General features: G+C 39.2%; 1 protein-coding gene across 5 annotated transcripts in view; it reads left to right on the top strand.

Annotated features, from left to right (window-relative positions):
* The first annotated feature begins 9,871 nt into the window (after positions 1-9,871).
* Positions 9,872-13,523, top strand: part of GRM1 (glutamate metabotropic receptor 1) — a 395,415-nt gene continuing 391,763 nt past the window's right edge. For 3 of the 5 annotated variants that reach the window (XM_032407711.1, XM_032407712.1, XM_032407713.1), the window contains exons 1-2: positions 9,873-10,002; positions 11,445-12,466. In XM_032407711.1, coding sequence (XP_032263602.1) covers positions 11,767-12,466 — 700 coding nt within the window. In that variant the 5' untranslated portion in view covers positions 9,873-10,002; positions 11,445-11,766. Of the gene's footprint in view, positions 10,038-11,444; positions 12,467-13,523 lie in introns of all 5 variants that reach the window. The other 2 variants (XM_032407709.1, XM_032407710.1) reach the window with 2 other exon arrangements.

The following is a 13,523-nucleotide window of genomic DNA, read 5'->3' as shown; positions in this document are numbered from 1 at the left end:
CTTAGGTACCTTTAACATAAGAATACTTCTGTCTTTCCTTTTGGACCCCTCACTCATAAGATTACCCAGAGAAGCATCCTCCAATTTCCTGCATGGAAGACATAAACCTGGATGCCAAGTTTCAGACAGATGAGTATGCACAGAGGGTAGGGGAGTGGGTCGTATCGTTCTGATCTCTATTTCCCTTCTGCTCTCCTCTGTAAAATGAAGGAGGAGGGGCAGCTAACTAGCTATGTAGAATAAGTGAGGGGGTCTGAGGCTCTTTCTGCATCTTAAACTTTAACCAGTTCTCTTATTTTTTAGCCTCACCCTCATCTCTACTTGTAGAGGTAGCTGGTGCCTCCAATTTCTGGATATGGGTTCTGTGGTATAACTGCAAATTGCCTATGGATTTTCTCATTGCCAATTTAAAATTTAACTTGCTTGAATCTTTTCAATCAGTTGCTTTTTTAGCTTACTTCCCCACCCCTACCCCCTGCAGTTTCTCATTTCCTATACTCATTGCCTTATAGATTTATGCCTTAAAAATCTTATTGTCATTTTAATGAGGTTTATTGAGGGGACAAAGGTAAATGAATGTGTTCAATTTGCCTTCTTTACCCAGATCTAAAGAATATATTTTTTAAAAATTTTACTTATTTATTTGAGAGAGAGAGAGAGAATGCAAGTCGGGGAGGGAAAGGTATAAGCAGACTCCACACTGAGTGCAGAGCCCAGTGCAGGGCCCGATCTCACCACCTTGAGATTATGACATGAGCTGATATCAAGAGTCAGAAGCTCAACTGACTGAACCACCCAGGTGCCCCTAAAGAATATTTTTTAATTAGATATTTTTCTCTTACTTATCAATATGTAGGAAAGTAGTTGGTTTTGGTATAGCATCTTTTCAGAACTCTCTTATTAATTCTAAAAATGAGTCTGTAAATTCTCTTGGGTTATTCTGTATCTAATTAACTATACAAATCACGTCAGTCTGTTTTCTGCTCTTAACACTTGACCAAATTGCTCTTGCTAGGACTACCAGTTTCCTCCATGTTGCTAAATTCAGGGGACACTTTTCTATTCTAATCATAATTTGTGTGTTTCGGCAACAGCCTGCACAAATTACCCATTCCTCCTTGAGGTTCTCTTCTTTCTTAGCTTCTTTAACATCTTATCTCCCAGTTTTTGTTATACTTCTCTGGATCCTCTTCCCCTCTGATGGCTCTCCTCCTTCAGCCACTTGGAGTTTCTTAGAGCTTATACCTGGGCTCTTTTCTGCTACTTTGTTATCATCACCATCAACTACCAACAACTATTATTATCATTATTACTATATAATTAGCTTTCATAACTCCCATGGCTCGTTTAGAATACCAGATTTTTATGCCATAAGCTTGAAAAATCAAGACTCTACAAATTTCCTAATTGTTCAAGCAATTGATAAATTTGCAGACATATTATGACTTACAGGGTAGGAAAAATGAGATTTAAGGAGGAAAAATATTAATTGCAAGAAATGCAGAAAACACCTAAGAAATTCTTATGTTTCAATCTTCAAGAACTTGGCAATAATAAGCTTACTTCAAAATTCCAATCTGGGTTTATAGGTGGCCAACCATACTAGTTGGTATGGTTTGCTGCAGCCAGCTACCAGAATCAATATGATAGTCCCAACTGTATTAGTGATACAGCACACAGTGTATTGTTAAGTGCTTCCATGGTGAACTGGATTGACTGGTTTGGCCATGTGAAGAATTCATATATTGGTATAAGTTCAATATATCTGAATGGTTTAAATGAGTTTATTCAAGTATGGAAAATAACTTTATTATGAAGCCTACAAAGCAACTCTTCATGAAAATTTTGAGCTTTAGTGAATTATTCATACCCAAAGAATATATCTGTTTCAAAGAGATGTGCAGTTATGCACATAGTCTAGCTATAAGACCTTTGTTATATACATCTCTGTCTCTATATCTGCCACCTATTTCCCATCTGTAGTTTGTATTCTCATTTTCTTACTTATGTCTTTTGAGGAACAGAAGTTTTTAATTTTGTTGAAGTCTAATTTCTCAATTTTTTAAATTTATGGTCACTGCATTTTGTGTCTAAGATATCTTTTCATTCCTCAAATGTACAAAGATATTATTCTCTGATTTCTTCTAAAAACCTTATAGTCCAGCAGCTTTTAAACTGTTCTTGCTTCTCACATTGTTGAAGTCCATAATTTCAATTTCATCAGGGTCATTTTTCCAAATCTTAAATATAATGATGTGACTTATCCTTCTTCCACCAATTTCAATCTCATTAGGCCTATTTGCTACCATCTCACCAAATTCTCTAACATGGTTTACAAATCACGTCATCATGTCTTTCTTTGTCAAAGGAACAGCTTACCTCTACCCCCATCCTCTATTACTTTGCATTAACATTGCCAAACCATTTATAGTTCCCTCAAAACACCACACTCACCTTTGTTTCTGGACTATTGCTGTTTCCCTGCCTGGACTATCTTTTTGCCTATTCATTCCTCTCTTCACCTAGGTAAATGCACTTGTCTCTCAATATTTTATTTATTTTATTTTATTTTATTTTTTAAAAAGATTTTATTAATTTGTCAGAGAGAGAGAGGGCACAAGCAAGGAGTGACAGGCAGAGGGAGAAGCAGGCTCCCCACTGACCAAGGAGCCTGATGCAATGCGGGGCTGGATCCCAGGACCCTGGGATCATGACCTGAGCCAAAGACAGACACTTAACCACTTAACTGACTGAGCCACCCAGGCATCCCTCTCAATCTTTATTTTAATGTTCCTTTCCCTGGGAGGCCTCTCCTGATCTTTGAATACTGGTGCCCTTCCCACATGGTCCCATAGTGCTTTGGGATTTCCACACTATTCTGTACTGGTTATTTACAAGCTGTGTTTCTCACTCCAAGTTCCTGGAAGGCCAGAGATGTATCTTGTTTACTATGGTGTCTGCAGTATTCAAAAGAGTTCTTATTACATAAAAGGGATAATGGAATATCTTAGATGGTGGATAAGGCAGGTGAAGATAGCAGCTATGACCTAGTAAACTTGGTTCCTTGAACCTACCATCATTTATAGAAGATATTTGGTAACTCTTTGATTTGCTTTCCATCTTGTGTAACATTATAATACATTAACACATATTTATTGCAGAAATTTCAGGAAAGAATACAGAAAAAATGAAATTATCTATTATACTACATTCTGTAGCTAATAACTGTTATTTTGATGTAATTTCCTCCCAGTCTTTTTTAGTTGTATATGTGTCTTGCATGTTATTTAAAAGTAAAACTTACCCCGTGGGTGCCTGGGTGGCTCAGTTGGTTAAGCGACTGCCTTCGGCTCAGGTCATGATCCTGGAGTCCCTGGATCGAGTCCCGCATCAGGCTCCCTGCTCAGCGGGAAGCCTGCTTTCTCCCTCTCCCACTCCCCGTTTGTGTTCCCTCTCTCGCTGTGTCTTTCTCTGTCAAATAAATAAATAAAATCTTTAAAAAAAATAAAATAAAATAAAAATAAAAGTAAAACTTACCCCGATGTTTATAGCAGCAATGTCCACAATAGCCAAACTATGGAAAGAGCCAAGATGTCCATCGACAGATGAATGGATAAAGAAGATGTGGTGTATATATACAATGGAATATTATGCAGCCATCAAAAAGAATGAAATCTTGCCATTTGCAGCAACATGGATGGAACTGGAGGGTATTATGCTGAGCAAAATAAGTCAATCAGAGAAAGACATGTATCATATGACCTCACTGATATGAGGAATTCTTAATCTCAGGAAACAAATGGAGGGTTGCTGGAGTGGAGGGGATGGGAGGCATGGGGTGGCTGGGTGATAGACATTGGGGAGGGTATGTGCTATGGTGAGGGCTGTGAATTGTGTAAGACTGTTGAATCACAGACATGTACCTCTGAAACAAATAATACATTATATGTTTAAAAAAAGAAGAGGATAGTAGGAAGGGAAAAATGAAGGGGGGGAAATCGGAGGGGGAGATGAACCATGAGAGACTATGGACTCTGAGAAACAAACGGAGGGTTCTAGAGGGGAGGGGGGTGGGGAGATGGGTTAGCCTGGTGATGGGTGTTAAAGAGGGCACGTATTGAATGGAGCACTGGGTGATATACACAAACAATGAATCATGGAACACTACATCAAAAACTAGTGATGTAATGTATGGTGATTAACATAACAATAAAATGTAAAAAACCCTACCTTAAATCAAATAGTGTATGCAGTTTTAAATTTTAATCACTATTTCCTAAATAACCACCAATAAATCCATACACAATATGTGACCAAAATAATGATAATTAAAAAATATAGATATTCAAAATATTCAACAAATAGTTGTTGAGGTATAGCTCTTTAAGGTTCTAGAGAGTCAATTGTGAGAAGACACAGTTTTCTCTCTTCAAGGAATTTGGTTACTTTTTATTATTTAAGAATTTTGGTACCAACTGTCCATTCCCAGAAAATTAAATCCACACTCAAAGGATGATTATTTGCTATGATTAATGATATTAAAAATAATACATTACTATTTATTAAATAACTTTCATCACCATTCCAAAAATATTTTTATTAATGGCGATATAGTTGGAATAAATCACTATTTTGAAAGTGACAACAGTAATTGTGAATGAGGCTAGGTAAAGTACAAATTTAAGAAAATTAGTAATATTCTTTTACAGTGTCATCTCACATAAAAGTGCCAAATAAGCACTTTTTTTTCATGATTTCCTTCAGAACTGGAAGTTTTCATGGATAAGTTGAATTTGAAATGATTTTTTGAAGAAGGACAAATACATAGAAAAGAAATGAAAGATAGGTAATTTTTTATTTTTGGTGGAGTGAGAGGTATGAGCTTAGGTATGGAAAAATGCAAGGCTTATTTGGTTAGAAAAAGTATAAGTAGGAGAATGGGATGAAATTTTATCAGTAGCTTTCAATTAAGAGTCACATCAGAGTTACTTAGGAAACTAAAAAAACATGGCTTTGCTATTCTGATAACTCCTCGGGCCGTTTGAAACAGCTTTCTCTGGTCACCTGCTCACCCCCAACTTTGCCCACTTTAGGTAAGGGAAGGGGTGGATACAAATAGTTACCACGTTTTGCTTGAATGAACCCCCTCCTTAGTCAGTGGACTTTGGTTGCCAAGTTGAGGAATTTAGACATTATTCCATTAGCAACTGTAATATGTTGTAGCTTTTGAACCATGCATTTGAAAGGAGAAGGGCTGTGTTTTAGGTAGATCAATATTTTGGTGCTGTGCTAGAGGGATAACAACCATGTTGTAGATTTTCTGTTCTATGAGGCAGGAATACAATATATTGCTTTTTAAACAGGAATAATAATTTAATTTCTTGTGTAGGTGAAACTGTAGTAATATAAAGCCTTTTCTAATGAAGGCTTTTATTGGATATGAAAATTTAGATACTTATCCTTCTTAATTGTTCAAAAGTTGACTGTGAGACTGTGCAAGTAGGTTACTGCTGTTATTAGAACTGTTATAAAAGACGGCTATTTTAAGCAAATAGAACAATCACCTGTAATGCTTATACCCTCAACTGATGAAAGGCCCAAAGGAAAGGAATTCAAATTCATTTTCTTTATCACTTAAGCATTTTCTGAGAAGAGAGCATCAGTTTAAAGCCTAAGGAAAATGAAAATAAGTAACACTTAGCTCAGTCCATATAGTTGGTTTTTATGAACTAATGAATTTGGAATAAATGTAGTATGATATGGCACTATCCCTGATTTGCTCACTAAGCTTAGGCAAGGAACAGATTCTTGGTGCCTCAATTTTCCCTTCTGTAGGACTAGGATAATATGCCTGTTTTACACATCTCACATGATGGTTCTGAAAATCTTTTCAAATGGTTATTTTCAAATCATATAGCCACACCATTGGATAAAGGTGAGTTCCATTTATGTATTATCTTCTTTTTACCCTTATAAAGTCTTTAAGTTTTCATTTGGTGCAAATGCAGTACAGTAATGAAAATGGTTTCTTCACATTTGGAACAAATTTCAATACTTCAAATGAAACAAGGTTTGTAGTATAAATATGTTTCAAATGATTAAATACTAATTAGTTAGTTACTTGCACTTGACAAATAGTTGCAAACTAATTACTCTTCTAACATTATAAGAATAACTTAGAAACATCTATAAACGACCTGGCTTTGATGTTAAGGCATAAAAAAAAAAAGATGATATTTTTAGTGTTCAGGGAGAGAATATCTATTCATTTATTCAACAAATGTTTTAGCCCCTATTATGAACCAGACATTATTTTAGACAATGGGATACAGCAGGGTATAAAGCAGACAATAATTGTAGCCCTTACTGTGCTTTCAGAATAATTTTGTTTTCCTTATTCTCTTCAATTGCATTTTAATACTTTAAAAATAAATGTTTGGAAACTTGTGATGGAACAATATGTGGCAAAATGCATGTTTTCTAGTCTATCTGCATGAGTCCACAGAGCCACTGATGATTTCTATTTGCTCATGAAAGCTGATGCTTTTGGTCCTATGTCTGCATATATAGTTATAGACTCATTAATCAGACCAATAAAACAATTGAATGTATATTAAATTTGGCTTACTTTAGTTCTTTTAAAATATTTTGTTTACTTTGTTAATCATGTTTTATAATAATATTTTGAGTTTCTAATATTTTGAGTTTCTAAAAGAAAGAGATTTTATTTTATAATTTTTATTGCCTTTGCTTCAGAGCACAGAGTTCTATGAAGATATAACAATTTCCCTCTTGATTTAAGCAATGTACAAACAAAATTGGATAAAGAAACTGAAAAATCTCACTGGGGCTTGAGTTATCTTGTGAGCCCATGAATTAAATATAAGAATATAAGAAATGTCACACTAGATTAAATTAATTGTCCATGGAACATGTTATTTTATGGAAAAGCATGGTATTTGCTCTCCACAACATTGATCTACTTGAACATAATTATATTTCCTTAGTAATACATTATATATCAATTTTCCACAAATCAATTTTCTACAAAGACCTTCTTTGATCCCATTTCTATTTTCAGTCAGTACTACCTCTTCCTTTATGAGTCTCTTACCTCTTGTGTATGCTTCACTTCCATATTCCAATGACTGTGTAAACTACTTTTCAAAACACCCACTAGAGTACACTGTAATTTGGAATATGTGATTAACCTATTCATCTCTTTCTTTAAAAAAAATCTTATTCTTGCTCACATTGAAAAGTATAAATTTTTAACTGATTTTATGTGGAAAATTTTACATCCTTTTGCTTATTTAAAATCTAGACCAGTTCCTCTATGATGTCCTTTATGATTGGAGAGCAATGAAAATTGTGCATACATTCCTAAGGAGAATGATCACAATTTTGTTTATGGATAATATTGTTTTATTGCCATATAAGAACAATGAGCATTTTGTTGCCTTTCTTGTTACAGCAGCACATTAAATCATTGTCTGGAGATAGTATGTTGGGTGTTCTTTTTGCTCAGTCTCCACTGCATTTGTATGAAATCGATTTTCCAACCCCAAATACTCATAACACTCTCTATCCTGCTACAAATCACATACTGAATGTAATATTCTACACTACTAGCACTGAATAATATTCATATGGACAGCATTTCTGGATTCATGTACCTTTAACATTCTTTGAACTCTTATAGGTTAGTATATATGCCTATATGGGTGTATTCACCTGTATTTGTTAATTTGTATATAATTCATCCTCTTAGTAATTTTTTTCACTCCTACTGATAAAACCTTACCTTAGATGTTTGTAAACATCTTTGTTTAAAAGACTTTTTACTTTGGTAAAGTCTTAATTTCCAGAAAGAGAATGAATATGTGGCTAATTTTAAAGATTTTATTTATTTTTGACAGAGAGAGAGAGCACAAGCAGGGGGAACAGCAGAGAAAGAGGGAGAAGCAGACTCCCTGCTGAGCAAGGAGCCTGATGCGGGGCTCGATCCCAGGACCCTGAGATCATGACCTGAGCCGAAGGCAGACGCTTAACCGTCTGAGCCACCCAGGCGCCCCTATGTGGCTAATTTTGTCTTATTCTTTCTCAGTCCCTTCTTCTTGTCTTATTTTTGTCCTTGTGCCTTCTAATGTTGGTCTAAAATAATTATCAGTAAATTTAATTGACAATATCAAATCGAGACATTTAAAACTAAAAATTTTCTTAACACCTGTACTATTTAATTTATGCATATATAAACCTTCTATGTCAAAATCTCCAAGTGTTTCCTCTTTAAAATGATTTGTTTTAGCCAGCCAGAATGTGTAGTTTTTACTTGGACTGTATTGAGAGCAAATAAATCTGAATATTAATTATTCCCTCAGTAGCAGATTCTTTTCCAAACTATGTCAATGCAATATATTAAAAATATTCAGCTTTTGAGGAGTACACATTGAAGCTAAATGTGGACTTCAGAGACATTTCTTTCTCTAATCCTGCAAATCATATTTAATGGTTTATATAAGCACAGAAATCTTTGTACATTCACTGTATCTATGAAATATTCCAGGAAAATCATGGTTAGGGCTTATCTTACTAGAATAGCATTATCTAAAATGGAACTTAAATGGCTATTAGAGGAAGTGAGATACTATGATGCACTGTGAACTTTGGCTTGCTCTTCTTAGAGCAGATGTCTTCCTAAGGGTACAGGTGGAGAATCATTTTACCCTATGTGTGAAGTAGAAACTGACTTCTTCCTATTTTCCTTGAGTAAACATACTATTACTTCCAGAACTGAGAACTTTTAGGTCTAAAGGCTGTTACTTGGTTCAGTGCATTATTTGTAGAAAAAGAAAAAAAAATCCTATCCTCTTTATATTGTCTAATTAAAGTCCAGAAGAATCTGACACTTGGGGAAAAAAGCAGAACCAGAAGGGAAAGAGAATCTGTTCTTGACAGGAGGTATTGTTTCCTTTCTTAACTTTCATGGAACACACTAAAAGAGTATTTAAAATCGCCACATGTAGTTTGTCCCTTCCAGCTGGACATGGCACCAGTTCAGAGAATAATGATGACATGAGCAAGGTGATTTTAAAGGGACCCACATAAGCTGATCTCTTTTTTCTGCAGATGACACAAATAGAAAGCTTTGAGCAAGAGTGGAAAGACACACTATCACTTGCCTTTCCCCTCTGAAGAAGCTGGGACACATTCTGCTCAGCCAACATGTTCCCAGAGGAATGTGATTTAACTTCCACTTTTCACACAGTAAGAAGCAACACTGGAGACCTGTCGGGAGGGTGATAGCAGCCTGGGAGGAATTTGGATAAGTGTTTTTCACTCCAGTGTTTTCATGTGACTTGACTCTCATCTCAATTTAGTTACATCTTGACCTGGAAAATGCTGCCAATGTTTGCCTTTCTTCATTTGGCTTACCTTGATTCATTATATGCATATCCCTCCTTTCCCTACTCCCACCCTATGCAGCCTTTCCCCCAAAACCTACTAATAGACTTTCTCTAGATGTTTGCACATGTATTAACTCTGTTTCCCTCAGTAGGAGCTTTACTTCCAGGGAGGGAAAATGTATTTGGGTCCTTGAAATATATACGAAGAATATTCACCTAAAGCAGCCTAAGATGTTCCCTACTCCTTTTGCCAGATCTGACTATTCATATATCTGGCAGCTTCTTTAAGAACCCTCTGGTAGCAGAGAAATTAATACTTCTTACTTCTCCCTAGCTTTTTTTCCCTCCCCCCTCCATCAAACGACTGATTTTTATGCATGAGATAATAGACAAGCCTTGGGTGACCTGTTTTTTTTCCCCTCCCCCCTCCCTCTTTTTTCCTTGCGGTAAAATAGTGCTGAAGAAAGAGGGCACTAGTGTACAGCCCAGATCGCATCCTTGCACTGTCTGGATTAGAGCTGAGGCGTCTGCGAACCGAGCGTGGCCCGAGCGGTGTTCTGGCCCGAGGACCATTGTGCTGTCTACCCGGACTCAGGTACGTCTCAAGTCCAATTCTCCAAGCAGACCCAGGTGAGCAGACACCTCCGGGAGGTGAAACCCACCCACAGTGGCAGACACAGTCCCAATCTATGGGATTTCCTCCTGGTCCCAGGGGCATCTCCGCTTATTTCTTTTAGTCCAGCATCCCTGGGAAGCGTCGGGACCCATGGATGCCTGGGTTGTCTTCCTCCTTTTGCCTGGCTCACCTCCTGTGCTCTTGCTCCCCGCCCGCTCCCTTAGCTCCTTTCTCGTCCGACTCTCACCTTGAGAAAGGGAGCTGGGGAGGAACGAGAGGGAGCCAACTTCAGCCCCACAGGCGGCTGAGATTTGGCGCCTCTGCCCCCGAAGCGGGCGGTTTTGAATATACCTGCAGGAGCACTGCCTCCAAGGAGAAGAGAATGAGAATGGAGGGGTGGTGGGAGACAAGGGGAGGTGTGTGTGTGTGTGTGTGTATGTGTGTGTGTGTGTGTGTGTGTGTGTGTGTGTAAAGAACGCAGGGAGGAGGGTTAAAAGAGCGAAGTCGGGGGTTGGGAGGGGGTCAAAGAATTGCAAAAGGCGTCCCCTCCAGGCGCTGCGGGGGAATGTTTCTGCAGAGGGACTGAGCACTGTCCAGGGTTCTGAAGAAGGCAGCGCTTGAGCTACCGCTGCAAGAGCTACCCAGAAGCTCCCCTCCGTTCCCTTTCTAGAAATGTGCAAAGCCAAAGGTCCCGATTTAAGCGAGTGCAGGGGCTCCCTACACCCCCTCCCTCCACCCTCCATCGCGGGAAACAAATTACCTTATCTGCACCCTTTCTCCCTGAACATCTACAGTAAGCCTGACTTCTTGGGTGTGTGTGGGGTTTGGGGGGAGCGGGGGTGTGGGAGACATACCAAACTCCGACATGCCGAGACTTTACCAGGCGTTGCCTTAGTAACTAATATGGATTTCCTCAACCTGGCAAATTATATTTACTACTTGGGTTGTATGTTGAGATCTCTTCAACCCCTCAAAGTTAAAGATGCATTCCTTTTTTGCGTTCATCTTGAAGTACTGTTTACACCTTCATAATGAGTTTCCAAATTTCTTCTGGGAAAAGTTGATCTTTTCAAATCCGAAAAGTTCTTTTGAGTTAAAAGCCTTAGCTCCTCCTCTCCTTTATTCCCTTTCCCCGTCAAGTCTGTAAGTGTAATGGGTATTTGGGGACCTGGAAAAGGCTTGAAGCTGAAGGAAGGGGCAGGTCGGTGGGGCTTTGCGCCTCCAGGGACGGATGAGGGCACTGCGGGCAGGACGCACCACCTTCCGCCTTGACCATAGCTGCCTCCCAAGCTGTCCCTCCAGCCGATATCATGATGTGCTGGAATGAAATAGACCGGGCAACTATTAACATCACGGACCCGGAGTTTTGAAACAGGTCCTGTGATAACGGAGCTTTGATTTTCTTCCTTTTTTGTTGGCAGCGTCCAGCTCACGGCTGCCACCACGGCGTCCATTGTACTCTTGACCAGTTTACTTTGATGCACCAGTGAAGAAGGGGGCTCGAATTCCCCTAGAAACGCCTCCAGGACAAGGAGGTGGTCCTGGAGGACCAGGAGGAGGCGGAGGAGGGGAAGGAGGCAGGGGTGCAGGCGGCGAAAGTGTTGGACCAGCGGTGTTGGCAAGCAGGACCGAGCTGGGAGAGGCAGGCGTCGGGCATCTGTCTACGTTTCGAGCCCGCAGAGCCGGCTGGCAGGACCAGCGTGGGAACACGGCTGGCCGGCTGTGGACTGCGTCCTCAGCACAATGGTCCGGCTCCTCTTGGTTTTTTTCCCAGCGATCTTTTTGGATATGTCCCTTCTTCCCAGGGGACCTGGTAGGAAAGTGTTGCTGGCGGGAGCCTCATCTCAGCGCTCGGTGGCCAGAATGGACGGAGATGTCATCATTGGGGCCCTCTTCTCAGTCCACCACCAGCCCCCGGCGGAGAAAGTGCCCGAGAGGAAGTGTGGAGAGATCAGGGAGCAGTATGGCATCCAGAGAGTGGAGGCCATGTTCCATACATTGGATAAGATTAACGCGGACCCGGTCCTCCTGCCCAATATCACTCTGGGCAGTGAGATCCGGGACTCCTGCTGGCACTCCTCCGTGGCTCTGGAGCAGAGCATCGAGTTCATCAGGGACTCTCTGATTTCCATTCGAGATGAAAAGGATGGGCTCAACCGGTGCCTGCCTGACGGCCAGTCCCTCCCCTTAGGCAGGACTAAAAAGCCTATCGCCGGTGTGATCGGCCCAGGCTCCAGCTCCGTAGCCATTCAAGTGCAGAACCTGCTCCAGCTCTTCGACATCCCCCAGATTGCCTATTCTGCCACAAGCATCGACCTGAGTGACAAAACTTTGTACAAATACTTCCTGAGGGTTGTCCCTTCTGACACTTTGCAAGCAAGGGCAATGCTTGACATAGTCAAACGTTACAATTGGACCTATGTCTCTGCAGTCCACACAGAAGGTAGGCATTGCATTTGGGAAGGAAAGGTACAGAGAAAGCGAGTACATTGCATGATGTGCGATCGTGATCATAGTATTGTCCCTATTTATTAACAGCACTGTGGGGAACAGATTTTACCCTTGTCAGTACGCGCCCACCAAGGCATTGCCTTTTATCCTCATTCTGTAATGATAGTGTACGAAAACTGTGTCCCACTGTGTTTTGGGGATAGTAGGAGTCTATCAGATACAAACTCTCCATGAACAGTGTCCAACTGTAGTTTTTGGACTTAGATGTTTGCCCTCACATTCTGAGTTTGTGTTTGAAAGGCTTGTTTGCCCAAAGTGTATACTACCCTTAAGTAAGTGACTGGCTATGATTTTCCAAGCTTAATAGACTAATCCAATATGAGCAATTAGGAAAACAAAAAAACAAAAACAAAAAAATTTGTTGTCCCCTAAGTTGGGCTTGAAAGCTTGATCTTGTCTTGAACAGCTGAAGGTTCTTCTTTGTCTTAATGTGCGCCTTCTTTCACATCCAAAGCTTACCTGTGAATGTTGGATTAATGCAGTCATCTCCCTCAGTATATCAGAAACTTATTTCAAATTCTGGAGTATCTTAGATACAATGGAAAAGTAAATAATTTAAATCATTTATTTATTTTCTATTACCTATGTTAAAATTGTCCAGATGCCCTCACTCCTCCCAAGAATTTTCTTGTTTTTGAGAAATAACACTGGTGACTTCTTGGATTTGAGTTTCGGTTTCTAATTTTTTTCTTCTTACACAGTGACTTTGCTCATTAGAATTTAGTTAGATCAATTACTAATAAAAGGATAGTAGATATTAGTTTTAAAATGGCTTTTAAAAATGAAATAGATTTACTTGAGGTTCAAAACTTTGATTTTTATAGAATCTTACATGAATTCTCAAAGTATTTCTTATAAAGATTTCCCTTACTCTCCTCCTCTTAGCCTGTATAGATTTGGGGATAAAATGAGACTTTTGAATGATCTATTCTTAACTCACTTATTATGTTTATAAAGAAACTGATTAAACATTAATGCCTAGGACAATT

The sequence above is a fragment of the Phoca vitulina genome, unplaced genomic scaffold (genome assembly GCF_004348235.1).
Source record: "Phoca vitulina isolate PV1807 unplaced genomic scaffold, GSC_HSeal_1.0 scaffold9, whole genome shotgun sequence".
Classification (NCBI taxonomy): domain Eukaryota; kingdom Metazoa; phylum Chordata; class Mammalia; order Carnivora; family Phocidae; genus Phoca; species Phoca vitulina.
Note: the sequence above shows the minus strand (reverse complement) of the source record. Positions and strands in the feature narration are given on the sequence as shown.